The sequence below is a fragment of the Cibotium barometz genome, chromosome 28 (genome assembly GCF_041138505.1).
Source record: "Cibotium barometz isolate CiBa-2024 chromosome 28, ASM4113850v1, whole genome shotgun sequence".
NCBI lineage: Eukaryota > Viridiplantae > Streptophyta > Polypodiopsida > Cyatheales > Cibotiaceae > Cibotium > Cibotium barometz.
Genome location: NC_141073.1, coordinates 30,224,345 through 30,249,785, shown reverse-complemented (window position 1 = coordinate 30,249,785; position 25,441 = coordinate 30,224,345). Strand labels below are relative to the sequence as shown.

The 25,441-nt window shown below is 38.5% G+C and overlaps 1 protein-coding gene across 2 annotated transcripts in view; it reads right to left on the bottom strand.

The window, feature by feature from the left end:
* The window catches only part of LOC147622732 (uncharacterized), a 51,762-nt gene extending 45,996 nt beyond the window's left edge, over positions 1 to 5,766 (bottom strand). The window contains exons 1-2 of one of the 2 annotated variants that reach the window (XM_086822358.1): positions 5,563 to 5,766; positions 4,924 to 5,445 (exon numbers count right to left, since the gene is read on the bottom strand). In XM_086822358.1, the coding sequence (XP_086678484.1) occupies positions 4,924 to 5,445; positions 5,563 to 5,686 (646 nt within the window). In that variant the 5' untranslated portion in view covers positions 5,687 to 5,766. Of the gene's footprint in view, positions 1 to 4,923; positions 5,446 to 5,529 lie in introns of both variants that reach the window. The other variant, XM_086822359.1, reaches the window with a different exon arrangement.
* Positions 5,767 to 25,441: the final 19,675 nt, after the last annotated feature.

The window sequence follows — 25,441 nt, the reverse complement described above, 5'->3', positions numbered from 1 at the left end:
TAGCTTTACATGCTAGTGGATGAGATTACATTCAAAAAGGTGAAGTTGCATGAGCTTGCATTGCTTGTATGGTTACATGGGCTTGCATGAACTTGCATGGCTGCATGGGCTTGTATGTAGCATGCACGCAGGTAGGTAGGCTTGCATGTGGCATGAACTTGCATGGTTGCATGGGCTTGCATGTAGCATGCACGCAAGTAGGTAGGCTTGCATGTGACATGCATGCATGAAGGTAGCTTTGCATGTTGCATGCATACATGTGGATAACTTTGCATGTAGCATGCATGCATGTTGGTGGGCTTGCATGCATATGCATGAGCAAAGAGTGGACAGCCCTGAAAGTAGAGAATGGATAGCCCCTCTTGTAACTTGGTTGAACACAATGCTAATCAATACACTTACATACATCAAGATTTAATGGACAATATGCTCAATACCAGAAGTGATTTGCTGAATTGACAAGAGACGCACAATGAACTGGAACGGCCGGCCTCTTCCTCAAATAAAGTATATTGATCTTAGGAGAATCAAGTACATGGTGTCATGGACATTTCTTACCAAATTTCCATACCAATGCATATGAATATAAGATCAAACAATGTGGTTATCTGTGTAGACTTGCAACTCACACTACCCTCTCAAGTGCCCATGTTCCCTACAATCTGCTCTCTATTGTTCCACCAACACATGGTAGCCACAATCTGCAAGAGAGCACGTAGGATAAGAGAACACTACATAGGGTATGTGAACATGGAGTCCTACTACTTGCTTCCATATTTAAGCATCAAAGCTTACCAATTGCAAGTAGAGTCCATGCTAGCGGAAGTCTTTGCGATGGAAGCGCTTGGAGTATTGAAATCTTCAATCTGTCGCGATCCTTCGCGACAAAAGTCTTCAAGAGGATGAAGGGAACCCTAGGAAAGCTTCCCCTATGGTTCAACTTGAGAAAGGAAGGGTGAAATTAGAGTTTTCAGCTAATATAAGAGCTGTTTTGCTGAATTTCAGTCATTGGGAGTTTGTAAGAGAGTGAACCCCACCTGGAAACACTCTTGGAAGCTTGGAAAATACACTAGCAAGCTTGGATATGGAGTTGGAAAGGAGAAAGTGCAGAAAATATAGCCAAAAGACTTCATGAAGGAGGGTGCCAACTTCAGAGAGAGGGAAGAGAGATATGATGAGATGTCCACCCTAGGTATCAGGTAGAGTGGACAAGTGACTTGTGGTGCAAGTTGCGATGGACACATGGCTGGTTGCTCCCTTTGTACAAAGGAGATAAGGTCTGGGCGGTGGGCATTGAGTTTTGTCCACCTTGGGACATCACTGTGTGTGAATCCAGGGCTGGTCATAATTTATAAGCGAGTTTTGGTTACCCAAAACTTAATGAAGTGTGTACACAGTCACTTATAAATTAATGCTAATTTCTAAGGCTAGGTTTATGACCAATACTTACCACCCGTCACATGCCACATAACCATGTCACCAAACAATTTCACACGCACGGTTCACGGGCGGACATCCCCTTACCCGGAGGGCCGGAACTACATATTAGTCAAGCAAGCATGAAGACAGCATGCAAATTCAATTGCAAGCAAGCACATAAAGATGCTATGCAATGCAGCATTGGTATGAACAATCCCTGTTCATGAGACTATACCAAAATAGACGTGCTCCAAGCAAGTACATGAGGTACCAGACCCAATGGAACACCAATCCTCCAAGCATTTACACACACAGGCACAAGTCCCAACGGAAAGCCAAGTCCACAGTATCACATGAGTAGCATCAATCCCTGGCATATGCAACTCCCATGGACGCCAGTCCAATGTACATACATAATGAGAAAGCACGGCCGGACCAATTAGGTGGCCAAATGGTGACATCCGCCCCAACTTCTAAACAGTTGTCCGCAACTATGAAGCATCCAAATACATCTGAAGCAAATGCGGGCAATCTCTAAAGAACTCTTCATCTACCCATTTAGCATCAATGGGAAGATAGTTCTTAAACTTCACAAGGTAACGCTTGACAACTTTGCCAACAGGAAGCTTGCGTTTCTTGTGATACACAATCTGCTCTGGCTGCAAAATTTCCTTAAGCTCATCCACTTCTAGTGGATCCTCGATGACCGGTTTGGTTTTATCCGACCTTCCTCCTCCCCTTTTTCTCCTCCCATTTTGTTTGTCCCAAAAAAGGATAAGACTGCACGCTTATGTGTGGTTTGTAGGGCGCTAAGGAAGCTCACAGTTAAAAATAGATTCCCCATGCCGATAATAGAGTACATCCTCCAACGACTCAATGGTGCAAAAATTTTCTCTAAGATAGATCCTAAGAGTGGCTACCATCAGGTTCAGATCTTTGAGGCCGACATTCCAAAAATCACCTTCAAGACTGAGCGCAGCCACTATGAATTTGTGGTGATGCTCTTTGGCCTTACCAACACACTAGCGACGTTCAACAAGATGATGTTGGGGGGATTTTCGGGATCTCATTGGCAAATGCGTCTTCATCTTCCTAGATGGCATCCTTATCTTCTTAGGAACTACAATGCAGCATGAGTGAGATGTGGCACAAGTTTTGCAACTCTTGCAAGACAATGACTTCTTTATTAATGCCAAGAAGAGTGTGTTTCGGGTATTGGAAATCCATTACCTGGGATATATCATTAGTTCATCAGGTATTAGCCTCGATCTTGAAAAGGTACAGGCTATTCTCAGATGGGATGTTCCCACTACAGCCCAATAAATCCGCTCATTTGTGGGTCTTTGTCAGGCCTACAACACACACATTGACAAGTTTTCTAACCTTGCAGCACCTCATCGACTTGCTCAAGGACATGAAGACTCGTCGTCAGAAAGTGTCCGTCATGGGCAAGGCTTTAGAGGCATTTCAGGCAATGAAGAAAGTTGCCTTTGAGTCACTAGTTTTGAAGTTTGCATCATGGGATGATCCTTTCGAGGTGATTATCGATGCCAGTAACCTAGCCATTGGAGCTGTTTTATAGCAAGATGGTAGGCCAATGGCTTATTATAGCCACAAGTTGAATAACACTAAAAAGAACTATTTGATACAAGGAGCTTTTGGGGGTGATGACCACGCTTAAACATTGGAAGCACTTCCTTTACGGGAGAGACTTCACAGCACCAGACACTTAAATGGTTACAAACCATGCCCAGTGCCCAATGGAGTGACGGGCAGTCGAGATGGAGTCAATTGCTCCAACAATTTGGGGGAATGATTTAGTATGTCCCTGGTAATAACAACCCCATTGCCAATGCTCTTAGTCGAAAAGGCACAATCCAAACATTGCAGGAGTCCACTGTGCTAGAAATTCAAGGCAAAGACTTAGACAACATGAAGGTACAATATCCGGATTAGGAAGAATTCGGGACTCAATATAAGTTGGTCCAACATGAAGGCACAGTATCTGGATTCAGAAGAATTCGAGACTCAATATGAGTTGGTCCTTAGTTCAAAACCAGGCCACTACAATATATAGGATGGTTGGTTGTTTTTCAAGAACTGTCTGTGTACTCAAAGAAAAGCGCCAAGTCCTTCTCCACGATGCTCATGATTCTCTTATCAGAGGTCATAGGGGTATCAATAGTATCCTGGAGAAGTTAGAGTGGTCATTCTATTGGCCTAAAATGCGACGGGATGTCTACCAACACGTCCAATCATGTTAGATATGTCAAAAGGTGAAAGTTCCTCGTACAAAACAAACAAGGTTACTTCAGCCTTTGCCTATTCCAAAGGGACCTTTTCACGACACCAGTATGGACTTCGTAGACCCTTTTCCCACCTCAGTTGGATCTTGAACACAGTGTATGACAATTGTGGACAGTTTCAGTAAGTTCTGCATGCTCATTCCATGCAAGTAGATTGCCCCACAGCCGAGGACATAGCTCGCTTGTTTATTCGGTTTTGGTATCCCATTGGTGGTTTGCCACGGACAATCACATCAGATAGAGATCCTAAGTTCACGTCCCATTTTTGGAGAGTGTTGTTTGACAACTTTGGGACTAAGTTACAGCTGTCCAGTGCATTCCATCCACAAACAGATGGCCAAACATATATACATACATACATACATACATACATATATATATATATATATATATGTGTGTGTGTGTGTGTGTGTGTGTGGGTGTGTGTGGTGGGGACCCTTCAGAGGGTATTTGGGACCCAATATCATGTATTTGTCTGTCCTCTCTCTCTCTACTCCTATCTTCTCTACATTGTGCTATCATCGTCAAGAACAAAGGGCTGAAAGTATTTATCAAAGTATAATCCTTTTCTGTAAGCTTCCACATGTTGCACATATCTAGTGGGTGAGATGCAAAGAGGCCATTGATGGCACAACCACACCACCTACCCTCCCCCTCCCAACCCCCAATCTGCTCCATTTGGCTAGACATCATCCAGGACTTTGTCATCCATAGTTTGCGAGGACGTTGGGAGTGCCTCGCAAGTGACTCGAAGCGGATGTAGCAGCACCGGGCTCCTTCCTCACTATAAAGGGTGATGGACCGTTTTGGCATTATAGGCCCCAACTGTGGTTCTTCCCTCCCCCTCCCCAAATGTAGTCTCCCTCCAAGTGCAACCAGCCAAAGAGGGCCCCCTCTTGTTTCTCTTTTTACCTCATTGGAGGGATCTACATGGCAGACTCCCCCTAGGGCTGCTGGTTTTGTAGTTCGCTTTTTTGCAGACATTACTAATAAAGGATCTCGCATAAGGAATATTTTTAAGTGACTTGAGAAAAACATTGTAAATCTATTTTAAATAAAGGGGGTCCTCTTTAGGGCCAAGATTCGCAGATAAGGTGTTTGATATGTACCCTTCAAATGCACTTAACACAAAGGGGCTTTGAATAGTGAATCCCCAAGGAATTATAAGAATTATAATACAAAAAGGAGTATCACTTACATGCCATGAAATGAAGTTCATTGAAAACCACGCTTTTGGGGTCATTCGGCTTCAATGCTAGCTGCACCCAACCTAGGTCACCATTAGGAAATTGGAGAATGCGGTGATCAATGGAGTTGGGATGCCATATACCATCAGGGAGGCTATGTTTAAACTCATACATAGCCCAGGGTCCACACTCCCAGTTGATGTCGGGGCCCTCGCCGGTGGTGGCATACCATTGGTTGCGGTGGTAGAGGTGGACCCGATCCTTGTCGACTGGCCAGAGGGACCTTACCGACTTGTAGGTTTTGACAATGTCAGGGCCTTGAAGCGGCTGGTACATGGCCCACAGTCCATGCCAGTGTTTCCAGTGGGTGAGGGAGTTCCAAACCCACATGTCATGGGGTGTACGCTCATCAACAGTCTTGGCCCCTAGGCCTTCGGTGTCTGGCACATCATGGCCTACTGTATGAACTACCCCACCTTCACTTCCAGCTGCTGCCATCACAATTCTCCCTGGCCTGATAGATGCTTTGTGCCCTGCAACCCCCCAAAAAAAAAAATCCAATTGTGTTTTGTAACTAAGATTAGGAAGACTAATCCAAGATTAAACTCAAGAAGCACCTTTGAAAATTAGTTTAATGGAGAGCACTTAACCGGTGTCCGTACACGGCGCTCGGATAAGGCTAGGCACGGTTTGCTTTTGAAAATTCCAACGTGGCCGTACGTCCGTGTTTAGTGTAAGGGTAGGAGTCCCAAGGATGTGCTTGACGGCTGCCATAATCTAGCTTTGTGTTGAGATTTAAGGACATTAATCATGAGAAGTGGGCACGAGCGTCAGGTTTGGTCTCCCCGTTGATAGAGAGGTCTCTCTTTTTTTTTTTTACAATAAAGTATATCAAGTCACACCAACAACATATATCACACCACTTTTTCCCTTGTTTTCCTGCTACCTCATGACCAAGGACAATCAACACCGGTGGACCTAGAGATTGAGAAATATCATGCAAAGCTAGTCTCAGCCAAGGGGGCAACCCTATCACCTCGACTCAAACAGGGCAAGCGTTTTGCAAACTTTTATTAACATCAAAAAGAGGGTCGAAGGGAAAGACATGAATTAGCCTTTGACCAAAGAACAAAGGGCCCTTGGCAAACAGTTCAGTCGAGATTGCCCTTTGATAAACAAAACATTGAAAAAACCCTTACCAAGATAGAATATCTTAGAAACAGCACAATCATGCAAGATGGATTCCTGCAGCCATCTACCTAGTTCTCTCTTCGACGGAGGTTTTCCTGAACAGAACAAGAACACACTACACATAGAGAATAAACCTACTTGGCCTCTGATAAATTCCTGGCTCAGCTTCAGGCATACCTTCTCTTTGACTTGATTACACACTTTCTTTTGACGTAGATCACCTCAACCTCCTCACCTCTTCGCTTCATTTCCTCCTCAGCCTATGTGTCCCAATCTCCCCATCCCGTCTCCCCTTCATCCTCACGAAGGAGCCAACTACTAGAGGCGACTACCATGCAAGACGCGATACGCTGACCACCCGTCGACGTACACACTGCATGCACTCCCACGAGCCGATTAATACCACCACTCGCCCACTCGCGCCTTACATGCGTGACACGTAGAGAATCGGATCGCACTCAAGCACCCCCTCCCCTCTCGTTGTGGTTTGTTTCTTCCATTGGTGGTCCTCTACTACATGGCATACACGTATTAAAGGAAAACTCTAAAATGGCATCCCAACATAGGAAGGTGGCACATGCATTTTCATGGGTTGGGGTTCAATGATTTCAATCCCGTCCAAAATAACTTTTTTTTCCATTGGTCTTGGCCCCAAGATCCTCTTGTAGTTACCATTTTTCATTGTTCGTATAAGCGCTTTTTTACTGTTCGTAAGCGCTTTTTCAATCGCATGTATGCGATGCCATCGAAGAAGCATGTGGAGTTTTGAACCCACGACCACCTTTACCACTTGAGCTATCACCTCATTGGCAAAATAACAGTTTTTTTCAGTACCCTTTCCTCCTGTAGTGTAACACTTGCACGCTAAACACACACCCAAAAAAAAAACCATAGGAAAGGTGACTTTCTTACAGTAATAGCGTTGTTTCATGGGAAAGTCACTTCAAAGGTTGCCATGGGTAAAGGTTTACTTTTCCCATATGGGCTAGTATAAAGATTTTTTCTTTAATGAACGAAGTTGTGGGCAAATACCATCTAAATATTAATATAACAAACGAGTTTGTGAGCATGAAGATTAGTTTTGAAAAAAAAAACTAGCACCAAAAAAGGTATGAAAATTAAAAAAATTTATACGCAAATGTACCTTGAATATGAAGGGCTGCTTTAGATTTCTTTCACCCTTCTATTTTCATACCCAAATGTACCTTGCATATGAAGGGTTGCTTTAGTTTTCTTTCACCCATTCAATGTGCAGAGCAAAAATTTTCATTTGCACTCTTAGGCCAAGCTTTCACTACCTCCCACTTCTTTAGGATGCTAAAACACCACAAGAAGTTTTATCATCTCACACATACACACACACCCCCACACACAAACACATGCAGACACGTGTGCACACCTATCTTGTTGAAATATGTAATAAAACTACCTTTGATATCTCCTTTCCATGTTTGTAATAATTTAGTGGATTATTCAAAAAAATAACCTTGCAACTTTATAACTAGAAAAATTACTATGTATGAGTAAGTATAGTCCTTAACATTCCAAAGGTTGGCCCCTTCATATGTTCTACAAATTACGAGGTAAAAAATTAGTATGTTGGGGTTTGTTATAGTAAATAGTATTCTAATGGCATGTGTAAGTATCTAGTAAATTAAATCGAGGTGAATTGACTACTTTAGCACGGTCCCTTGCTTCATTTATTTTTTTTTATAAAAGTACAGTTTCTAATATTGATGGGTTGGATGTAATGCAAGTGACCCAGCTAATTGTTCAATAATCGTAACCATACACTCCCAAGCTTCCTCACAAATCTTGACAAGAATCTTGTCATCGGTTTAGGATAGTGTTTTGGACTGTGCATTGGATTTTGGTGCCTTGAGTTGATTTTGAAATTTACTAAGTGAGGACTGGACATTGATTCATCATTTGATTTTTGCCCATGTGATGAGAATGAACTTGCTTTGGATTGAAAAAAGTTCCTTGCATGTGGGTTCCTTCCTAGGATAGTTTTGGAGGTTGGTGCTTCCACTCCATCGTGTGTAGCTTTACCTCTTTTTGGCAAACCTTCTTTCAGGCTTCTTTTCCTTGTCCTTGGGTTTAGCCTTAGCTTCTTCAGTTTGTTGCCTTTGGTTCCCATGGATTTAAGAGCTTGTGAATCCTTTTTGGGTTTCTATTTTAAGGCAATCTCCTCCACCCAATGTTTGGAGTCATTTGTTAGAGGTTTTTTGGCTTTTGCTTACCTTACAAGCGTGTGAGCACATTCATAGGTATCATGGACAAACCATCCATCCTACACACTTAAGATATTGAGGATTGAGTACTAAGAGGTATCATGCATTAAAGCGGCTCCCTCGAGCAGCCTATGAACATGTGATCGATTGCACATTGTTCACATAGGAGTTGTAAGGTATCAACATCAACTATAGTTATTGAAGATTTTTAATTTGGGCAATTTGCTACCTTGTGCGATCTATAACAAACAATAGAAGCACCATAATTATGGTCTAGCTACTTCATTAGTAGCTTCCACCCTTGGTTTGTTTCCTTTTTAGTGAAGGGAGCATGATTTTGCCAGTTTTGAGGTGACATTTGTTGCACATGAATGGAGACATTGTGATAAATGTCACCTCTATTTCTTTTTTAGTCTAGAGAACATGATTTCCCAGTTTTGAGGTAACACTTGTTATACATGAATGGAAACAATGTAAGGTGTCATGATCAAGTATTTTGCACTCATTTAAGTAGAGGAACACTGGCTTAGGGTATGGACAATATGAATCAGGGTGAGTACTATCGAAAATTTACATGTATACAACACATTTGATCCACCACACGGGGAAGGGATAAAATGAATTATGGTGAGTAGTATCGATAAGGTAAATGTACACCACACATTTGATCCACCACCTGGAAGGGATTATTGACAATTCAGCTCATCTCCTCCTTGGATTTTTTTTTTCAAAGCTTTTGAGCAAGGTAGCATAGAGTTTTATGTTGACATTTCTTTATCCCTTGCTTCTACCAATTTAGATGCATGGGACTTTTGATTGCATAGTCTTGATGTTATGAGTTTCATATGATTATTTATATTTTTATCAATAAATTTATTAATTGATTGGCATAGTTGATGTAAGTGTGGATCATTGGATCGGATAAAGGAGGCGAGCTAGTGGTGGTCAGGAATATTTCGAGATAATCGATTTTGAGTGTCAACAAATATTATTTTATTTTATGGTAACAAGCACCATTAATTCATTTTGGGCACCATCCATTTTTATTTTATGGTAACAAGCACCATTAATTCATTTTGGGCACCATCCATTTTTATTGACAATGTACATATATTATTTAGGACATGTGAAAGCTCCCTTGTGCATATTTGGTTTTACAAGATATGTACACATTTATATGGTTTTAGATTTACATCTATTTTTGACGTAGATTAGCTTACATGTCCTATAAAGCTAGCTATTTTTGAAGAAGTTGACATATTTGTAAAAGGACACTATTTTGATCCCCACAAGTTATTTCAAGTAATATATTTAAATACTCCAAGAGGAAGCATGGGCTCACTCTTGTGTGGGGGAAAATTGGACCCAATCTTGTGTCTTGAGCAAATTTTTATCTATTTTATGCTTGGTCTTTAGTATTTTGTAATCAATTTATTGTGTTCATGTTAACCTCCCACAACAGTGATATCATAGCCATGAATGATTGCAAAAATTGAAAGCGATGAAGAACCAGAAGATAAAGAAGCCTTGGAGTTCAAAAGAAGGTAATTTTCATTCATAAATTACAAGGGAATTCAAAGGTTCAAATAAAGCATGTTTCTATCCATTGGATAACCAATTTCTATGTTTCTTTTACCCATAAGTTAAAGAAAGGTGGAAAACCACTTCCCTAAACCACTCAAAAATCTCAACTAGTTTTTCTCAATTCTTCATCTCCTTCCAATCAGCCACCACAGATTGAGTTCTACTCTTGTAAAACACCATTTACATGGCTGAAAATCAATTTTCTCTCTTCCCCATGGATTCAATGGTAATGGGCGGCGTTTCATAAATCATTACTTCTTTCTTTTATTTCAGCGCACAGTATATGGCTACTGCCAGTTTCTTTTTGTTCAACTTTTAGAACCTTAAGCTTTAGTTATTAAAGATTTAAAGCTTTTAAGCTTTATAAAGTGTAAAGCTTTATAAGCCTTACAAAAACCTTTTCTTAGACATGTAAATTATTTAATGATTCTTTTTAAAACTAATACAATTGAGAGTTTCTTTATGGCAGAATATCTTGCACACAACACAATGACTCTTATGTCTCCTCACAATCCTTGTTAACCATCCAAACTCCTAACGACTTATGGCAAAATGTCTTCACCGACTCGCTTCTATAACCAAACACAATTCACACTTTTTTGATGCATTGCTACGAATATTTAATGATAAACCCGAAGATGAATGGTCGAAGATTGGACACAAGATTATGAAGCATGTTTTGTCATGATCCCCATTGGAAACACTCGCATCTTTTCTCCCAGCATTCAATTTTGTCAACTCATGGAACAATACGAAATTATTCGAGGCTACATAATTGAAGAAATTTGCACAGTCACCCACGCCATGACACGACTTTCTAACTCATTTAAATTATCTTTAGTCTCACCTTTCACCTGAAAAGATATTTATCGCACTTCATAAACATGTTTATAGAGGATTATAGATTAACAACTTTCACATTTTATTTTATAGCATAAAAACCAATTCTTTTACTCTAATTTCCTATTCACATATCATTCTATCATTAGACTAATTCCTTTGTTGAATATTGTTTTTGTATTATTAACCCCAGTCATGCTCTCGTTGACTATCCATGCTTGATTGAATCTTATATTCATACTAGACCATGATAATTATTTATGATTTCAAAAAAATTGAGGACAGTTGCTTGTCACCCCCGGGGCATGTTATAATTCACGAAACATTTATATTCCCATAAGAAGAAGATGCATGACAAGATGTTGTTTGAAGATCTTTCTTATTAAGAGAAAGAAGAGTATGTGAATGCATTGGAATTTTTTCCTAGAGTCTTTGCCACTAATATGAGGATTTAATAGGTATTTAAGGGATGGAGCATCTCATCATCAATCTCAAGGAAGGCTCCAAACTTGTGGTTCAAAAATTAAGGAGATTAGGGTCATTTAGGGGAGAGACTTTGAGGACCAAAATCTACAAGTTTTTGAATGTAGAGTTTATATTCTTAGTGGAAGAGTGGGTCTTAGTAGTAGTGGTTTCACCTAAGAAAGGAGGGAAGTGGAGAATTTGTATTCACTTCAAGCTTAATGCTTGTATAAAAAGAGACCATTTTCCTTACCATTCTAGGATGGGACCCAAGATGGGATCTTGGGTCCCATCCCTTCTTTGTTTAAGAAAGTCCCATGATGAAATCCATAGCAATGTGAGTCCACTTCCCTTCGGGCATAGTTAAGGGTTGAAGCAAAACCCTTGGCCTTATGTTTGGATCCTTGTTAAGTTGACAAGGCATGTACTTTGACACATATGCATGTATGTCCTTCCATATCCCTTTCTAAATAATAAAGCCTTTTTTTTCGTCTAGCCTTAGGCCCAAGATCCTCCCATAGTTATCGATTCTTCACCGCCTCTAGAGGTGCCTGCACATAGGTGCTCGATTATCCGCTCCCGTAGGTGATGCTGTCGAGGAAACACAAAGGGGGGTTTTGAACCCAGGACCTCTTGGTCTTGGGCAAACATCTTCACCACTTGAGCTATCACTTCATTGGCAATAAAACCTCTTTCTTATCTTGTCATAGGACTTAAAAAGACCCAAATGCCCCAAAATAGGAGATGAATGCATTTCCTCTATCACCTTTTGCTTGTATTTTGACATGGGTACAAGAGAGATCATTTTGAAGCTTAAAATGAGGTAATTATTCATAAGGACCATGCTATAATCTATGAATCATTTGTGACACTTCCTTATCCAAGGGATACTCCTCTTGATTATCCATGATCCAATCCTTGTACACTTTGGAGATGGCTGATAAAGAGCAGGCCCACATTCTAAATAGAGCATCAATAACCATATTTTCTTTGCTCTTTGTATATGTGATCTTAAAAAATTGGCAACCATATTATCTTTTCTCTTTGTGTATGTGATCTTAAAATCATAAATTTACAATGTGGCCAACCATAGCCTTTGATTAGGAGATAAATTTGGTTGAGAAAGGAAATACCACAACACCCTATGATCACTTCTCACATAAAAGTGACTCCCATAGAGGTAAAACGATGCCACTTCTTGATAGTATGTAAGATAGTAGCTGTCTCTTGATCATACACATGAATTTGCATCTCAAACTCATTAAACTTATGGCTCTCATACTTTGAAGATAAATTTGGTTGAGAAAGGAAATAATTGTAATATCCTATCACAACACCCTATGATCATTCTCACATAAAAGTGACTCCTATATAGAGGTAATGATGCCACTTCTTGAAAGCATGTAAGATAGCAACCATGTCTTGATCATAAACACGAATTCTCATCTCCTTCTTATTCAACTTACGGCTCTCATAAGGAATCACACCATGATCTTGGTATAAAACCTCCCCAATTCCTTTTCCACATGCATTGGACCTCATGGTAAATGGCTTACAGAAGTCTAGAAAAACCAAAATAGAGGCTGAAGAGAGCATCCTTTTGAGCCTTGCTATTGCATCCAAAAAAAAGTCTTCCTTTTTAAGACTATCGGTAACATGAGTTATAAATTTTGCATACTTCTCAATGAATCTTCTGTAGGAAATAAGATAAGCCCAAAAATCCTCATAGTTCAGTCATTAGTGTGGGTGTAGGCCATTTCTTTTGTTATAAGGAGTTAATTCATGGAATTTTATTTTCCCATGTTTATCATTATTTATGAATTCTCCTAGACGGGTTTAGGTTGGGATGAGTTTTTAAATCTGGACCATCGTAGCTTACTTTACATATAGTGGGTGATTCTGTACATGCGTAAGAGTATGTGTTGCATCGTCTTGAGTGTAGATCCTTGGGTTAGATAATGGAGGGGATCTAGTGGTGATCAAGAAGATTTTGAGACTCTTTACTTTGAGTGTCGTTAGAATACTATTTGATTTTATGACAACGCGCACCATTTATTCCATTTTGGATAGCATCCATATTTATTATTGATGGAATATTTATTGGGATATGTGAAAGCTCCCTTATGTATGTTTAATTTTACAAAGATGTCAACTTTAACAAAAATAGCTTATAAGGAGTTAATTCATAGAATTTTATATTTCCACATTTTTCATTATTTATGAATTCTCCTAGATGGGTTTAGGATGCCTTTCTAAATCGGGTGGTGTGATCGTAACTTACTTTATGCGCATGCAGGTGATTATATACATGTGTGAGAGTATGGGTTGTATCATCTTGATTTTATGAGTTTTATATGGTTATTTATATTTTTAATCAATTAATTGGAATCATTGATGTAAGTGCAGATCCTTGGGTTGGATAATGGAGGTGAGCTAGTGGTTAGATGTCAACAGAATACTATTTGATTTTGTGACAACACACGCTATTAATTCCATTTTGGGTAGCATCCATATTTATTGTCTATGGAATATTTATTGGGACATGTGAAAGCTCCCTTATGCATATTTAATTTTACAAGGGATGTACACATTTATATGGTTTAAGGTTTACACCTATTTTTAAGTAGTTTGGCTTGCATGTCCAATAAAGCAAGCTATTTTTGTTAAAGTCAACATCTTTGTAAAAGTGGACACTATTTTAAGCCCCACAAGTTATTTCAAGGAATATGATTAAAATACACTAAGAGGAAACGTGGTCTCACTCATGTGTGGGGGCAAATTGGACCCAATCTTGTGTTATGTGCAAATTTAATTCTATGCTATGCTAATTTTTGCTTTGTAATTTATTATTAGGTTGTTTTCCTCCAGCATCTTCACATATTAAACCTAATTTATTATTAGGTTGTTTTCCTCCAGCATCTTCACATGTTGAACCTTCTCGAGATCTACCTTGATGCCCTCTTTTCTCACAATGTGACCAAGATACTCCACTTCTTGAGCCATAAAAGAACATTTTCTCTCCTTTGCATACAAGTGGTTGTTCCTTAGCACTACAAGCACTTCTCTAACATGTATCATCCTAATTCTTACTATACATCAGGATATCATTAAAGAACGCCAATACAAATTGGAAGAAGAAGTAATTTATTCATCAATGCTTAGAAAGTAGTGGGTGCATTGTATAATTCAAATGGCATTGCCATGAAATGAAAGACTTCTTTTTTATCTAAAAGCTATTTTTAACTCATCACCTTCATTCATTCTAATTTGATGGTGTCTTTTCCTTAAATAAATCTTAGAGAAGAACACATCCTTACATTCATCAAGAAGATCATCCACACAAGTATTGGAAATCTATTCTTAATGGTGTTCTTATTGAGATCACATGATAGTCAATGCACATACAGAATATTCCATCTGTCTTCTTCACCAAGAGTACAACTGAAGTAAATGGTGATTGACTCATCCCATATCCAAGAGTTTTGCCTTGCAACTTCATATTTTTCCACCTTAAAGAGAGCCTATATGGGGGCTTGTTGATTGCCTTGCATCATAAACTTGTAGAGTGGGCTTATTCGGTTCGGGATATAGTTTTAGGGATGTGTCCACAATTCGTACTTGATGGTACTCACTTTTGAGGTTAATCTTCGAAAACACTGTAGCTCCATTCAGCCTCTCTTATACCAATCCGAGGAATTGGGAACTTGATTTTGATCGTCGTTAGCATGTTGAGAGCTTGATAATCTATGCAAAGTCAAGAGGATCCATCCCACTTTTTAAGAAAAAGGATCAGGGTTGCAAATGGAGACACACTGGAGTGTATGAAACCAGATTGCAGCAACTCGTAGAGTTGATGGTCCAACTCCATCTCCATGGCCTTGCTAAGGTGATATGGAAACTTGCTCGTGGTGGGTTTGGAACCTAGGAGGAGTTCAATTTTGTGTTCCTCCAATCTAGATGCGGGGAAGCTTAGGAGGAAGGTTGTCCCAAACAAAGATCTTCTAGAACCGATCATGTAGAGCCTTGTACTTCTCACAAGCACTAGTAATCAGTTGAGTGGTATGAACATAGATCACTCACTGCACATTGTACACCTTTTGGAATCTCTTTTTTAGCCTAGATATGGTTAATGACCAGAAATTTAGGTATCCCTGACTCACATTTAATGATCATGGGAGCCTTGGACACATTTTGAGTAATCTGGATCATGTGCTATTTTCCTAGTCACAAAATTTGAGGTAAACTTGTGAAACCACTAGATCCTTAAGATGTTTGCACCTACAAGAGGGGAAGCCATGAAATCTCACACAAATTCTATGCCCTATATGACTAATTTACCACGACAAGATTTAATGATGCATGTTGTCATGCCTATGTGCTAAATCCCTCCATATTCTTATCTACCAAGGTCAAGGAGAAACAAGCTCGTCGAGTAGCTTGTTCCGTGACTACGTCCTCTGCACTGTTACTACCTGCTAACAAACGTGAAAATGACTCTCTAGCCACCTATGTAGCCAAATGTCTTGAGAAACTCATCTTACTCATACTCCTGGCCATGGTTGCCCTTTTTTCTGACAATGATGCCAACTATAGGAGTGGGAGCTTGAGGACTAGTGACAACAACTGGGGTTCGGTGTGGGAGATTGGCTCACCACCACGAAAGTTTTTTAGGCTGGGGTGGTGGTCTGTGTAGGGTTCTTCTTAGGGCATAACTTAGAAGTATGTCCTTTTATATGAAAAAAGAAACATCATCCCTCCTTCTTATACTATTCGTGCTCCTTGGGAGGATTGAGCTTACCACCTATCTTGTCGGCTGAGCGTTCTGGTCTAGAGTAAGGTGAGGTCCATTGTTTGAGTTCTTGGAGCCAGAGGGTAGACCTTAATTGGGTTTGGCTTTGGCGCTTGCCATTTGCAATGGCTACCTTGGCTACTTCGGGCTAGGAGGTCTTTGGTTTTCCATTGCTATATTTCATCTCAGCACTTTATGCAAGCGAATGTACCAAATCAGAAGTTTATGGCTCAAACATATGCACATAACTTTGGATTTGAGTGTCTAAATTGTATATGAATTGACCTCTCTTGTCCTCTCATTTAAGTTTTACAACTGTGAAGCTAGGTGAGTGAATTTATTTGCAAATTGAAGGAATGGTTGCATGTTTTGGCACAATCCCTGATACTCATCCTTAAGCCGATCAAGATAGTGAGGTGGTAGGAAGAATGGCTACTTGAGGTCCGTTGACAAATTGGTCCCATTCGTAGGCAGAAACTCCATAATTGGAATGTGCCTGGTCCCAATGTGTCCACCAAGAGATGGCTTCCCCTTCTATGTAGCAACTAGCTAACACAACCTTTTCTATATTTAACTTCCTCTACTAGTAACAAAAAGGCTTTAAACTGATGAATCCAAGAGTACAAAGTTGTGGGGTCGATTTTATTGTTATACTTACTAAAATTCACCGTTTCGTGAAGGTAAGTCAAAGAATTGGTTGGTAGCATCCTTGCATCGAGAGCTACAAGGAATCACTCGTGCTTCATGTGTCCTCGTCATTCCTCTTGTGTGGTAGTGTGAGCTACCGCTTGTGTTCAAAGCTCTAACTCTTGTACCTATAAATCATATAATACATGGGACTATTGTGTAAACTCCGTAAATGGAGATAGCGGAAGCGGTATTCGGGAAGGGGTCTAGAAAGGGATCTCGGGCGGTGATGACTAGTAGAGGAGAGGGGGGGAATGGGTGTCGAGGTATCTTTGACGATGTTTGCATTCCTGTAAGGCCTACTTAGAAGCCATAGTGGGAGTGGTCAAGTTTTTTCATGATCGCAATAAAACCATCCATTATATGTGTGGGAGACATTTTTGGTCACTTTTCGATGCTATAAACCAACCATCAAATATCTTAGTTGAACAACTTTTGATTTGATGGAAAGTGATGAGTTAGAGAGAGAGAGAGAGAGAGAGAGAGAGAGAGAGAGAGAGAGAGAGAGAGAGAGAGAGAGAGAGAGAGAGAGAGAGAGAGAGAGAGAGAGATCTTAATTTAATAGGAAGAGAGTCTTCAATTTAATAGGAAGAGAGTCTTCAATTAGAACATCTTTAGCTAACATTGATGTACTACTATCATGAATCCAAGGTGGTGACAAAATAGCCTCATCGGGATGAACAAACACAAGCCTAATTTTTAAACATTGTTATCTTAGAAAATATGCAATAGAATAGCCTCACCAAGACTATTTTTCTCTTTTGAAAGAATATTCTAATGATACAAAGAAACATTTTGTTAGAATAACCAAATGAACATTATTATCAACATGATTGCAAATATGGCATACTATAAAAACTAAAATATAACAATGATAACTTGGGTAATGTGTGTGTGTGTGTGTGTGTGTGTGTGTGTGTGTGTGTGTGGAGAGAGAGAGAGAGAGAGAGAGAGAGAGAGAGAGATTTCTTTCAATTTTATAGGACAAGAGTCTCCAATTAAAACATCCTTAGGTAGCATTGGTGTACTAATAATCTTGAAATTAATGTTGTAATTAAATAGCCTCACTGAGATAAACAAAACAAGTCTAAGTTTTAAACAATATTAATCATAATACAAAAACCCATCTTTAAATCTTATCAACCATATTCCACAAATCTTGTGTATGTTTTTTCCGAATTTATGACACTAACTAGTATGCATGCAAAGTGTGACATCCTATAAAAATAAAACATCTTATTCGACAGATAAAGTTCAATATCATGATGAATGCATTGGGAAATGTGTGTGTGTGTGTGTGTAGTGGGTGTGTGTGTGTGTGTGTGTGTGTGTGTGAGAGAGAGAGAGAGAGAGAGAGAGAGAGAGAGACAGAGATGTGTGTGTATTCTTCAAATCAATCAACTACACATATCATTTGAAGCCATAATCTATTAGTAGCTCTTCACGTTATAAATTAGTTACATATCATTTGAAGCCATAATCTATAAGTAGCTCTTCACGTTATAAATTAGTTACATATCACTTGAAGCCACAATCTATTACTAGCTCTTCATTTGTCTTAATTCTTCCATAGAATATGTCATATCTTCAATTGGTGCACTACTGGCATCTTGAATCCAAGGTAGTATTCTTGACTCCATGCTCCGAAAACACATTTATTCTCTTAGGATGATAACAAGGGATGTTCTCATATAGCCTGCTACACTATCATTTGATATATCTCCATTTACCATCATATCATGAATAGATATCTCCATCTACCATCATATCATGAATACCATCATATCATGAATAGCATATTTATCTCATTCACATCTTGTACTTGATTATCTTGAAGTATAATATATGCTCTCATTTTTGGGAAAACAAGAACATAAGTTTTTTCATACTTGAAAATTTTATTTTGGACCAGTAAAAATGGAAATAAAAATACTCCTTGGGAAACATTTCCTTATAAATATAACCCACAACCAAAATTTGAAATAGTTGATTACTTCACCATGTGATAATAAGTATAGTAATTAAATTTCATACCTCTACAAAGAACCATAATCATTTCTTGATGGGTTAAAATGTGATGGTCAAAATAATCTCTTTGAAAATTGTTTTGTTTACACTTTGATCTCTTTTCTTATTTAGAAGCATTACATATAAGCATGTATACAGCTCAAAGGTTTCCTCTCTATTCAAAATAATATATGATGACATAATAGGCACAAACATATGCATATTTGTCTGTTTAAAATAGAACATGACTACACAAAAGTATGAATATATTTTATTTTCTCTTGAATGTTATGAGTATAATAATCTTTGAAGAGTAATATGAAACTTTGAAGCTGTAGTGGCTATGATATAACCATCAAAATTTGTGCTCCATCAAGAAGTGTTCTCAATAAGGACAATAGTGCTAGAAAAGTCGGGCTAGTTGCATAAATCCAAGAATTAAGATAATTCATTTTATCTTTTTTATTTATTAAGAACTATAAAAGAAATAATTTCTTACTATTGGTTGTAATTTAGTACCTACACAAGGGGCTAAGGCATGCAAGGGATGAGACTCTTTATTAGGTGGGAGGACTCATGAGACCCAAATTATCAAATTCTTGCTCTTATTGGAAGTGATTTCATGTCTCTCTTTTAGAACTTTTGGTATTTGAAATCCCAATCCCCACGGCAACACCTAGGATCTTGATGGCCTTCTCCATTAGTTTACAAAAGCCACATACTTAAAATGGAGATCTTTGATATGACAGTTTACGGAACAAACAATAGTTTTAGCCCTTTGACCAAAGATCTAGAGATTATATAGATGTTTAGCATTGACCTCTAAGCGTCTTTAAATTTACCCCCCTAGAGTTAGAGTAGTATCTACATATCACTCCAATAACTATTTAATATTATCCAAAAGGAGTCCTTTAATTTGACCTAATTTAGTCTTTCTTTGTAGATCTTATCCAAGTTTAATTGTTTGATAGATTATTGATAATTTGTGAGAGTGGATATTATTATCTATAAAATATTTAATCAAAGTATTCATCGATGATGTTGAAACGTGATATGTCAAGTTTTTCATTTTAACTAGAGTGATATAATGTGGTCCTAAACTAAAGAGGTGAATCATATCAATGATTCATTCCTAATTTATTATATCATAAGCATTTTCTAGGTCCACTTGCAAGAAGATGATTGTTTATTATTATTTCATTGGATTGTTGGGTCCATTTTCAGCTTTCCCACATGGTGATTATTGCATTTATAATGTATCTTTATTTGATCAATCCTTTTTTCTCTTTTTGAAGATATACTTTATTCAATATTTGAGTCTAATGGCTAAATCCTTGGCTTGGATTTTGTATGAAAATATTAGAAGGTTGTTGGACCTCCATTAGTCATCTCGATTTTATTCCTTCTTTGTCAGTGACTCAATCCTTAATTACCCAAATCAAACAATGTTCATTTTAAATCAAGGAGATTAGGTCCAATGTTCAGCATAAAGCAGAGGCTTTATATTAAACATATCGGGAAAACATTTTCTCAATGCTCCACCCTTGTGTTGTTTCTGCAGGTATGACCGATGTGCTCTATTTTGTAAGGCCCTCTTTATAAGGATTAGCCATCGACATGAGCACCCTTGGGAACCTGGAAGTTTTCAGTTTAGACACTGGATGGACTTGGCACTTTGACAAGTAGGATACATTCTTGTGCATATTGTGTGTGACTGCATTAGTGGGTGCTAGATAACAAACCAAAGACACACTATTATTGGGTTGCAGGGCCCATTTGAGGATCCAAACAGTCTTAGATGGTCGTGGGAGCTGCGTAAAGTTCTTACAAGCTAGTGTTGTAGTCTAATATGGTTTCAATTGGATGATGTGGTTGGTTGGTCATTTTGGACCAAGTTGTCGGTTGGTTTGTTAAAAGACATGGTGAGAGCTTGATCACAAAGAGATGGTATGCAATCAAGGATGAATGATTAACACTAACTCAAGCTATCATCAATGTGATAAACACATAAACAAGCTACACAAGTATAAATGGATGAGACTCAAGTGCAATGGAATGTGCTCAAGAGTCACCACATAGGCATAAACATGAAAGCAATGTAGAATGGACACAATACCATGCAAAGTACAGACTATGTTCCACAAAGGACTATTTAGTATATTAATGCACTAAGAAAGTACACAAAGTAGGCTCTCTACACTCCCAAGTGAGTGTGATAACCTTGATTTATAAGTCTCCAAGGAGGAGGCACCTAGATCCTAGAAATCCTCTACCTCCCCTCAATCTTCTCCACCTCCCCTACATTTGGATCAAGGAGATTCCACCTAGACATTACTCTAGTGAATGGATACTTATAACCTTAGACTAATTTTCCTAAGGTACCACAGAGTATTTTTCACTAAGGTTTACATTACCCTAGTAACTCTAGTGAATGGATACTTATAACCTTAGACTAATTTTCCTAAGGTACCACAGAGTATTTTTCACTAAGGTTTGTATTAAGGATGGATGCTAGATCACATAAATTCTAACATTCTCCCTTGATCAAGCATCCATACCACCACCACACAGGGTGTTTTTAGATCAAGTGTACCACAAAGAAAAAGATATCACTAAGATAGAAAATGCCCCATGGACTATAAAATGACATACATTGCTAGAATAATGTGTTGGAAAAGTTGGCCACTTCCTTCTCTAGCTACTTTATCTTGCCCTTCCCTTTATCCTCTTTATCCTTCTTCCTTTTGAAGCAATCCTTGATGATGTGCCCCTTCTTTTTGCAATAGTAACAAGAACGAGGGGCCTTGGTCTTCTTCTCTTTATCCTTGACTACTGTGGCTATATAAGCATGCTTTATTGGAGCTTGTGTTGAAGAGATTGAAGCCTTGGAACCCTCCATGCATGTTTCCTCTAGAATGAGGGCAGAAGTCAATGAGGTAAGAGTATGTTTTGTTTGATTTGCTATTACTAAAACACATTGCTCATAACAAGGAGGCATGCTAGAAAGGAACACCTAGATTGCCTTCTCTTCATCAATGGTAACATGTGCACCACTTGATTAATCATACATCTAATATCAATGGTAACATGTGCACCACTTACTTGATAAATCATATATCTAATATCATTGACATGAGAAGAAATACTAGTTTTGTCATCCTTTTCCATCCTGTAAAGTTTCTTCCTTAAGAAGGACCTTGCAGTAAGCTACATTGGTTTGCCTAAAAATGGATTTAAGCCTAAGCCACACTTCATTGGAAGTCTTTGCTGAGCTCACCTAATGAATTTAGCTATCACGTAGCCCACAAACGATGAGGGATAAATCCTTGGATTCTAGATTGGTCCATTTGATAATAAGATCTAGATCTTTATCTAGCATCTTTTCAGTGCCATTGACCACTCCCCATATATCTTTTTCTATAAGACACATTTGCATCTTGATGCACCAAGTATGATACTTGGATCCATCAAACTTATTTGACTTATCAAGCATTTTTCCTATCGTATTTGCCATGGTACTCAACCTCACACACACACACACACACAATGTCCCCCAATTACATAAATAGGGAAGTCCTTTTTAGCTCTAGGACTTTACAATGGAGTTGGTTGTCACCAACAAGGAACTTCACTCAAGAATCCCTTCATCAAAAATATGAAGATGAGTGCATAGAAACTCTCACCACCCTAGGTAATTTGACTTTGCTTTGGTCTTGAACTTTGTATTTGAACCTTTGGATAATGCAATTTAAGCTTTGGTTTTAGCGTGTAAAATTTTAGGCATTATGATGAACACATGAAATACACATAATGAGGGAAGCCATTTATAATGTGGAGGGATTTTACAAAAGGTTATTGTAATTCTCAGACAATCACAACGATTTCACACACACACAATGAGATATGTCCTTTATAAGTGAGGAATACAATGGAGCGTCTGACAAGGCTGGTCAACACAAAGAGTATGATTTTCACCAAGGCCCTTTATATCATGAGGGCAATACAAGGATTTAGGCACAATGATTATTTTTTTCAAAATAATGTTAAAGACTAAAAGACCTCTTTCACTAAGGTTATTGCACAAAATAAAGACACCACTAAGATGAAGGTCACTTGTCCTCCTAAAATGAAGGAAGAAAATGACTTTTATCACAACATTAATTTCTCCTTGAATTTGACACCAAATGGTGCATTGTTTGAAGCATTGTGTGTGCCAAGACTTGTGCCAGATGGGATACTTGCTAATTCTTTTGATTAAACTCGGATTAACATCTTATTAAGGCCTCATTTAGGGATTAATTTTGCTATAGTTTGACTTGTTCTAGACCCCATCACATAGAGGGCTCATTTGTGCTGTTTGCATCTATTTGTTATAGTCCCAGGCACACAGTATGATGTCGATATACTACTTTGGTGTGAGCTCAATACACAACTCACACATAGCTTCTTAGTGCGAGATTCTCTCTTTTGACTAATTGCATGCTTTCCATTACTTTAATTATGAACTGAATGTAGAGGGTTTTACCCACACAGCTGATAGTGCCTTAGACCTTCTCGACCTTCTTCTTTCACACAGTAAGGAGAGCTTAATAATTGAGTATTGGAAGCCTTTTGAAGCTCTATTTCAAGACTTCTATAGCTCAAGGACTTGCTCCTTCTTGGAATAGGGCTCACAAAGATGATGACCTCTAAGATCTCACAAATTGTCTTGCTTGAAGCTTGAGATGAAATGAAGTTACTCTCATTGCCACTAAGAGATTTTCTCTCTTTCTCTCTAAATCTCTCACAAAGTGTATAGATGCCTTTCAATTGCTCACTCAAGGCATATAATTCTCTCCCTCTCTCAATTTAATATGTACTACTCACACTAAATGCATAGAAGGAGATGTCGTAAAGTAATGATCACAAATAAGGTTGTGCTCACATAAAGGCTCACACAGAAACGTATAGATTGGTTTGACACCATCTTCTTCACTTCAAAGTGCCACTTAATGAAGCAATGAAACTGTAGGACTATTCCCCTCCCTCAAACTAGTGTGTGCCACCCACACCAATGCAATGAGAAGAGTACACATAAAGTGTTGCACAAATAAATGGTCACCAAGATGATGCTCACCAAGAAACCAATGCTCACAATTAATCTCTCACCAAACTTCAACTTAATGATGAGAAAGAATGCTCATGAAAAAATCACATACACCCACAAACACTAAGATGCATCCTATCAACACATGAAGGACCACACTTCCATGGAAAGGAGCTCTAACACCATGTTAAAAGACATGATGAGAGCTTGATTACAAAGAGATGATGTGCAATCAATTATGAATGATTAACACTAAAGCTATCATCAATATAATAAACACACAAACAAGCTACACAAGTATAAATGGATGAGACTCAAGAGCAATGGAATGTGCTTAAGAGTTACCACATAGGCATAAACATGAAAGCAATGTAAAATGGACATAATACTATGCAAAGTAGAGAGTATATTTTATAAAGGACCACTTAATATATTAATGCACTAAAAGCAAGTACACAAAGTAGGCTCTCTACACTCCCAAGTGAGTGTGATAACCTTGATTTATAGATCTCCAAGGAGGAGGCACCTAGATCCTAGAAATCCTCCACCTCCCCTCAATCTTCTCCACCTCCCCTACATTAGGGGAGGTGGAGAAGATTGCGTGCCTTGGATCAAGGAGGTTCCACTAGACATTAATCCTAGTAACTCTAGTGAATGGAGACTTATAACCTTAGATGAATTGTCGCAAGGTACCAAAAAGTATTTTCCACTAAGGTCTACACTAAGGATGGATTCTAGATCACATAAATTCTAACATAGTTGATCTACATCCATGCCAATCTTGGGTACTATATATAGACTAGTTTAGTAGCCTTAGTTTATTATCAAGTTCATTGTGCTCAAGAAATCTTATAAGCAAGGTATTCTCTATCCAGAGTTTGTTTAGATCACTATCAAATCTCCTTACCCGGAACACACCAGTGGGCATACGCCATTAGTTTGTAAATCAAGTTTCCAAGTAGTAATATTGTTTACTCTTAACTTATTTGTGCAATTTAGTACTTTGTATTGTGCTGATCTAACTTCCGCTATTGTGTATTCTTACATGGTATCAGAGCATAGGTTATAGGCAAATCTTGTTTTTGTAGCTTGCTATTTGAAGGTTTGGAGAGATGGCCCAACTTGTTAATAATGCAGCCGCTCATAGGGCAAAAAGAAAGGACAAGAGGTTTCAAATAGAAGAAATGAGTGCCAAGTATGGGGCAACTGATAGGGCTTATGACATGTGCCAAACCATCATCATCAATGGTGGTCAGATTTTTCCACATGAAAATGTCTTCCATGGACATGAAAAACTAGGTTTTCATGAAAATGTCTTCCATGGACGTGAAAAACTAGGTTTTCATGGACGTGAAAATGCTAGATTTTCAAGCCAAAAAATATCAATTTTATTTCATTTTTAACCTAATATAGAGTTTCCCCATGGCCTTTGAAATCCTTTTATCACCTCAGATCATCATTCTGTTGTACTTTTTGGGTGTGAAACTCAAGAAACTCACAGCTATGAGTATGCCCTAGTTTTTCATGTCAGAAAATCCTCTAATTTTTGTGAACCAAGTTGAGATTATGACTTCTTATGCTACCCTAACACTTTCTAATGGTTTTTATTGCTTGTGAACTAACTTGTGTTGTGTTGAGATAACGAGCTC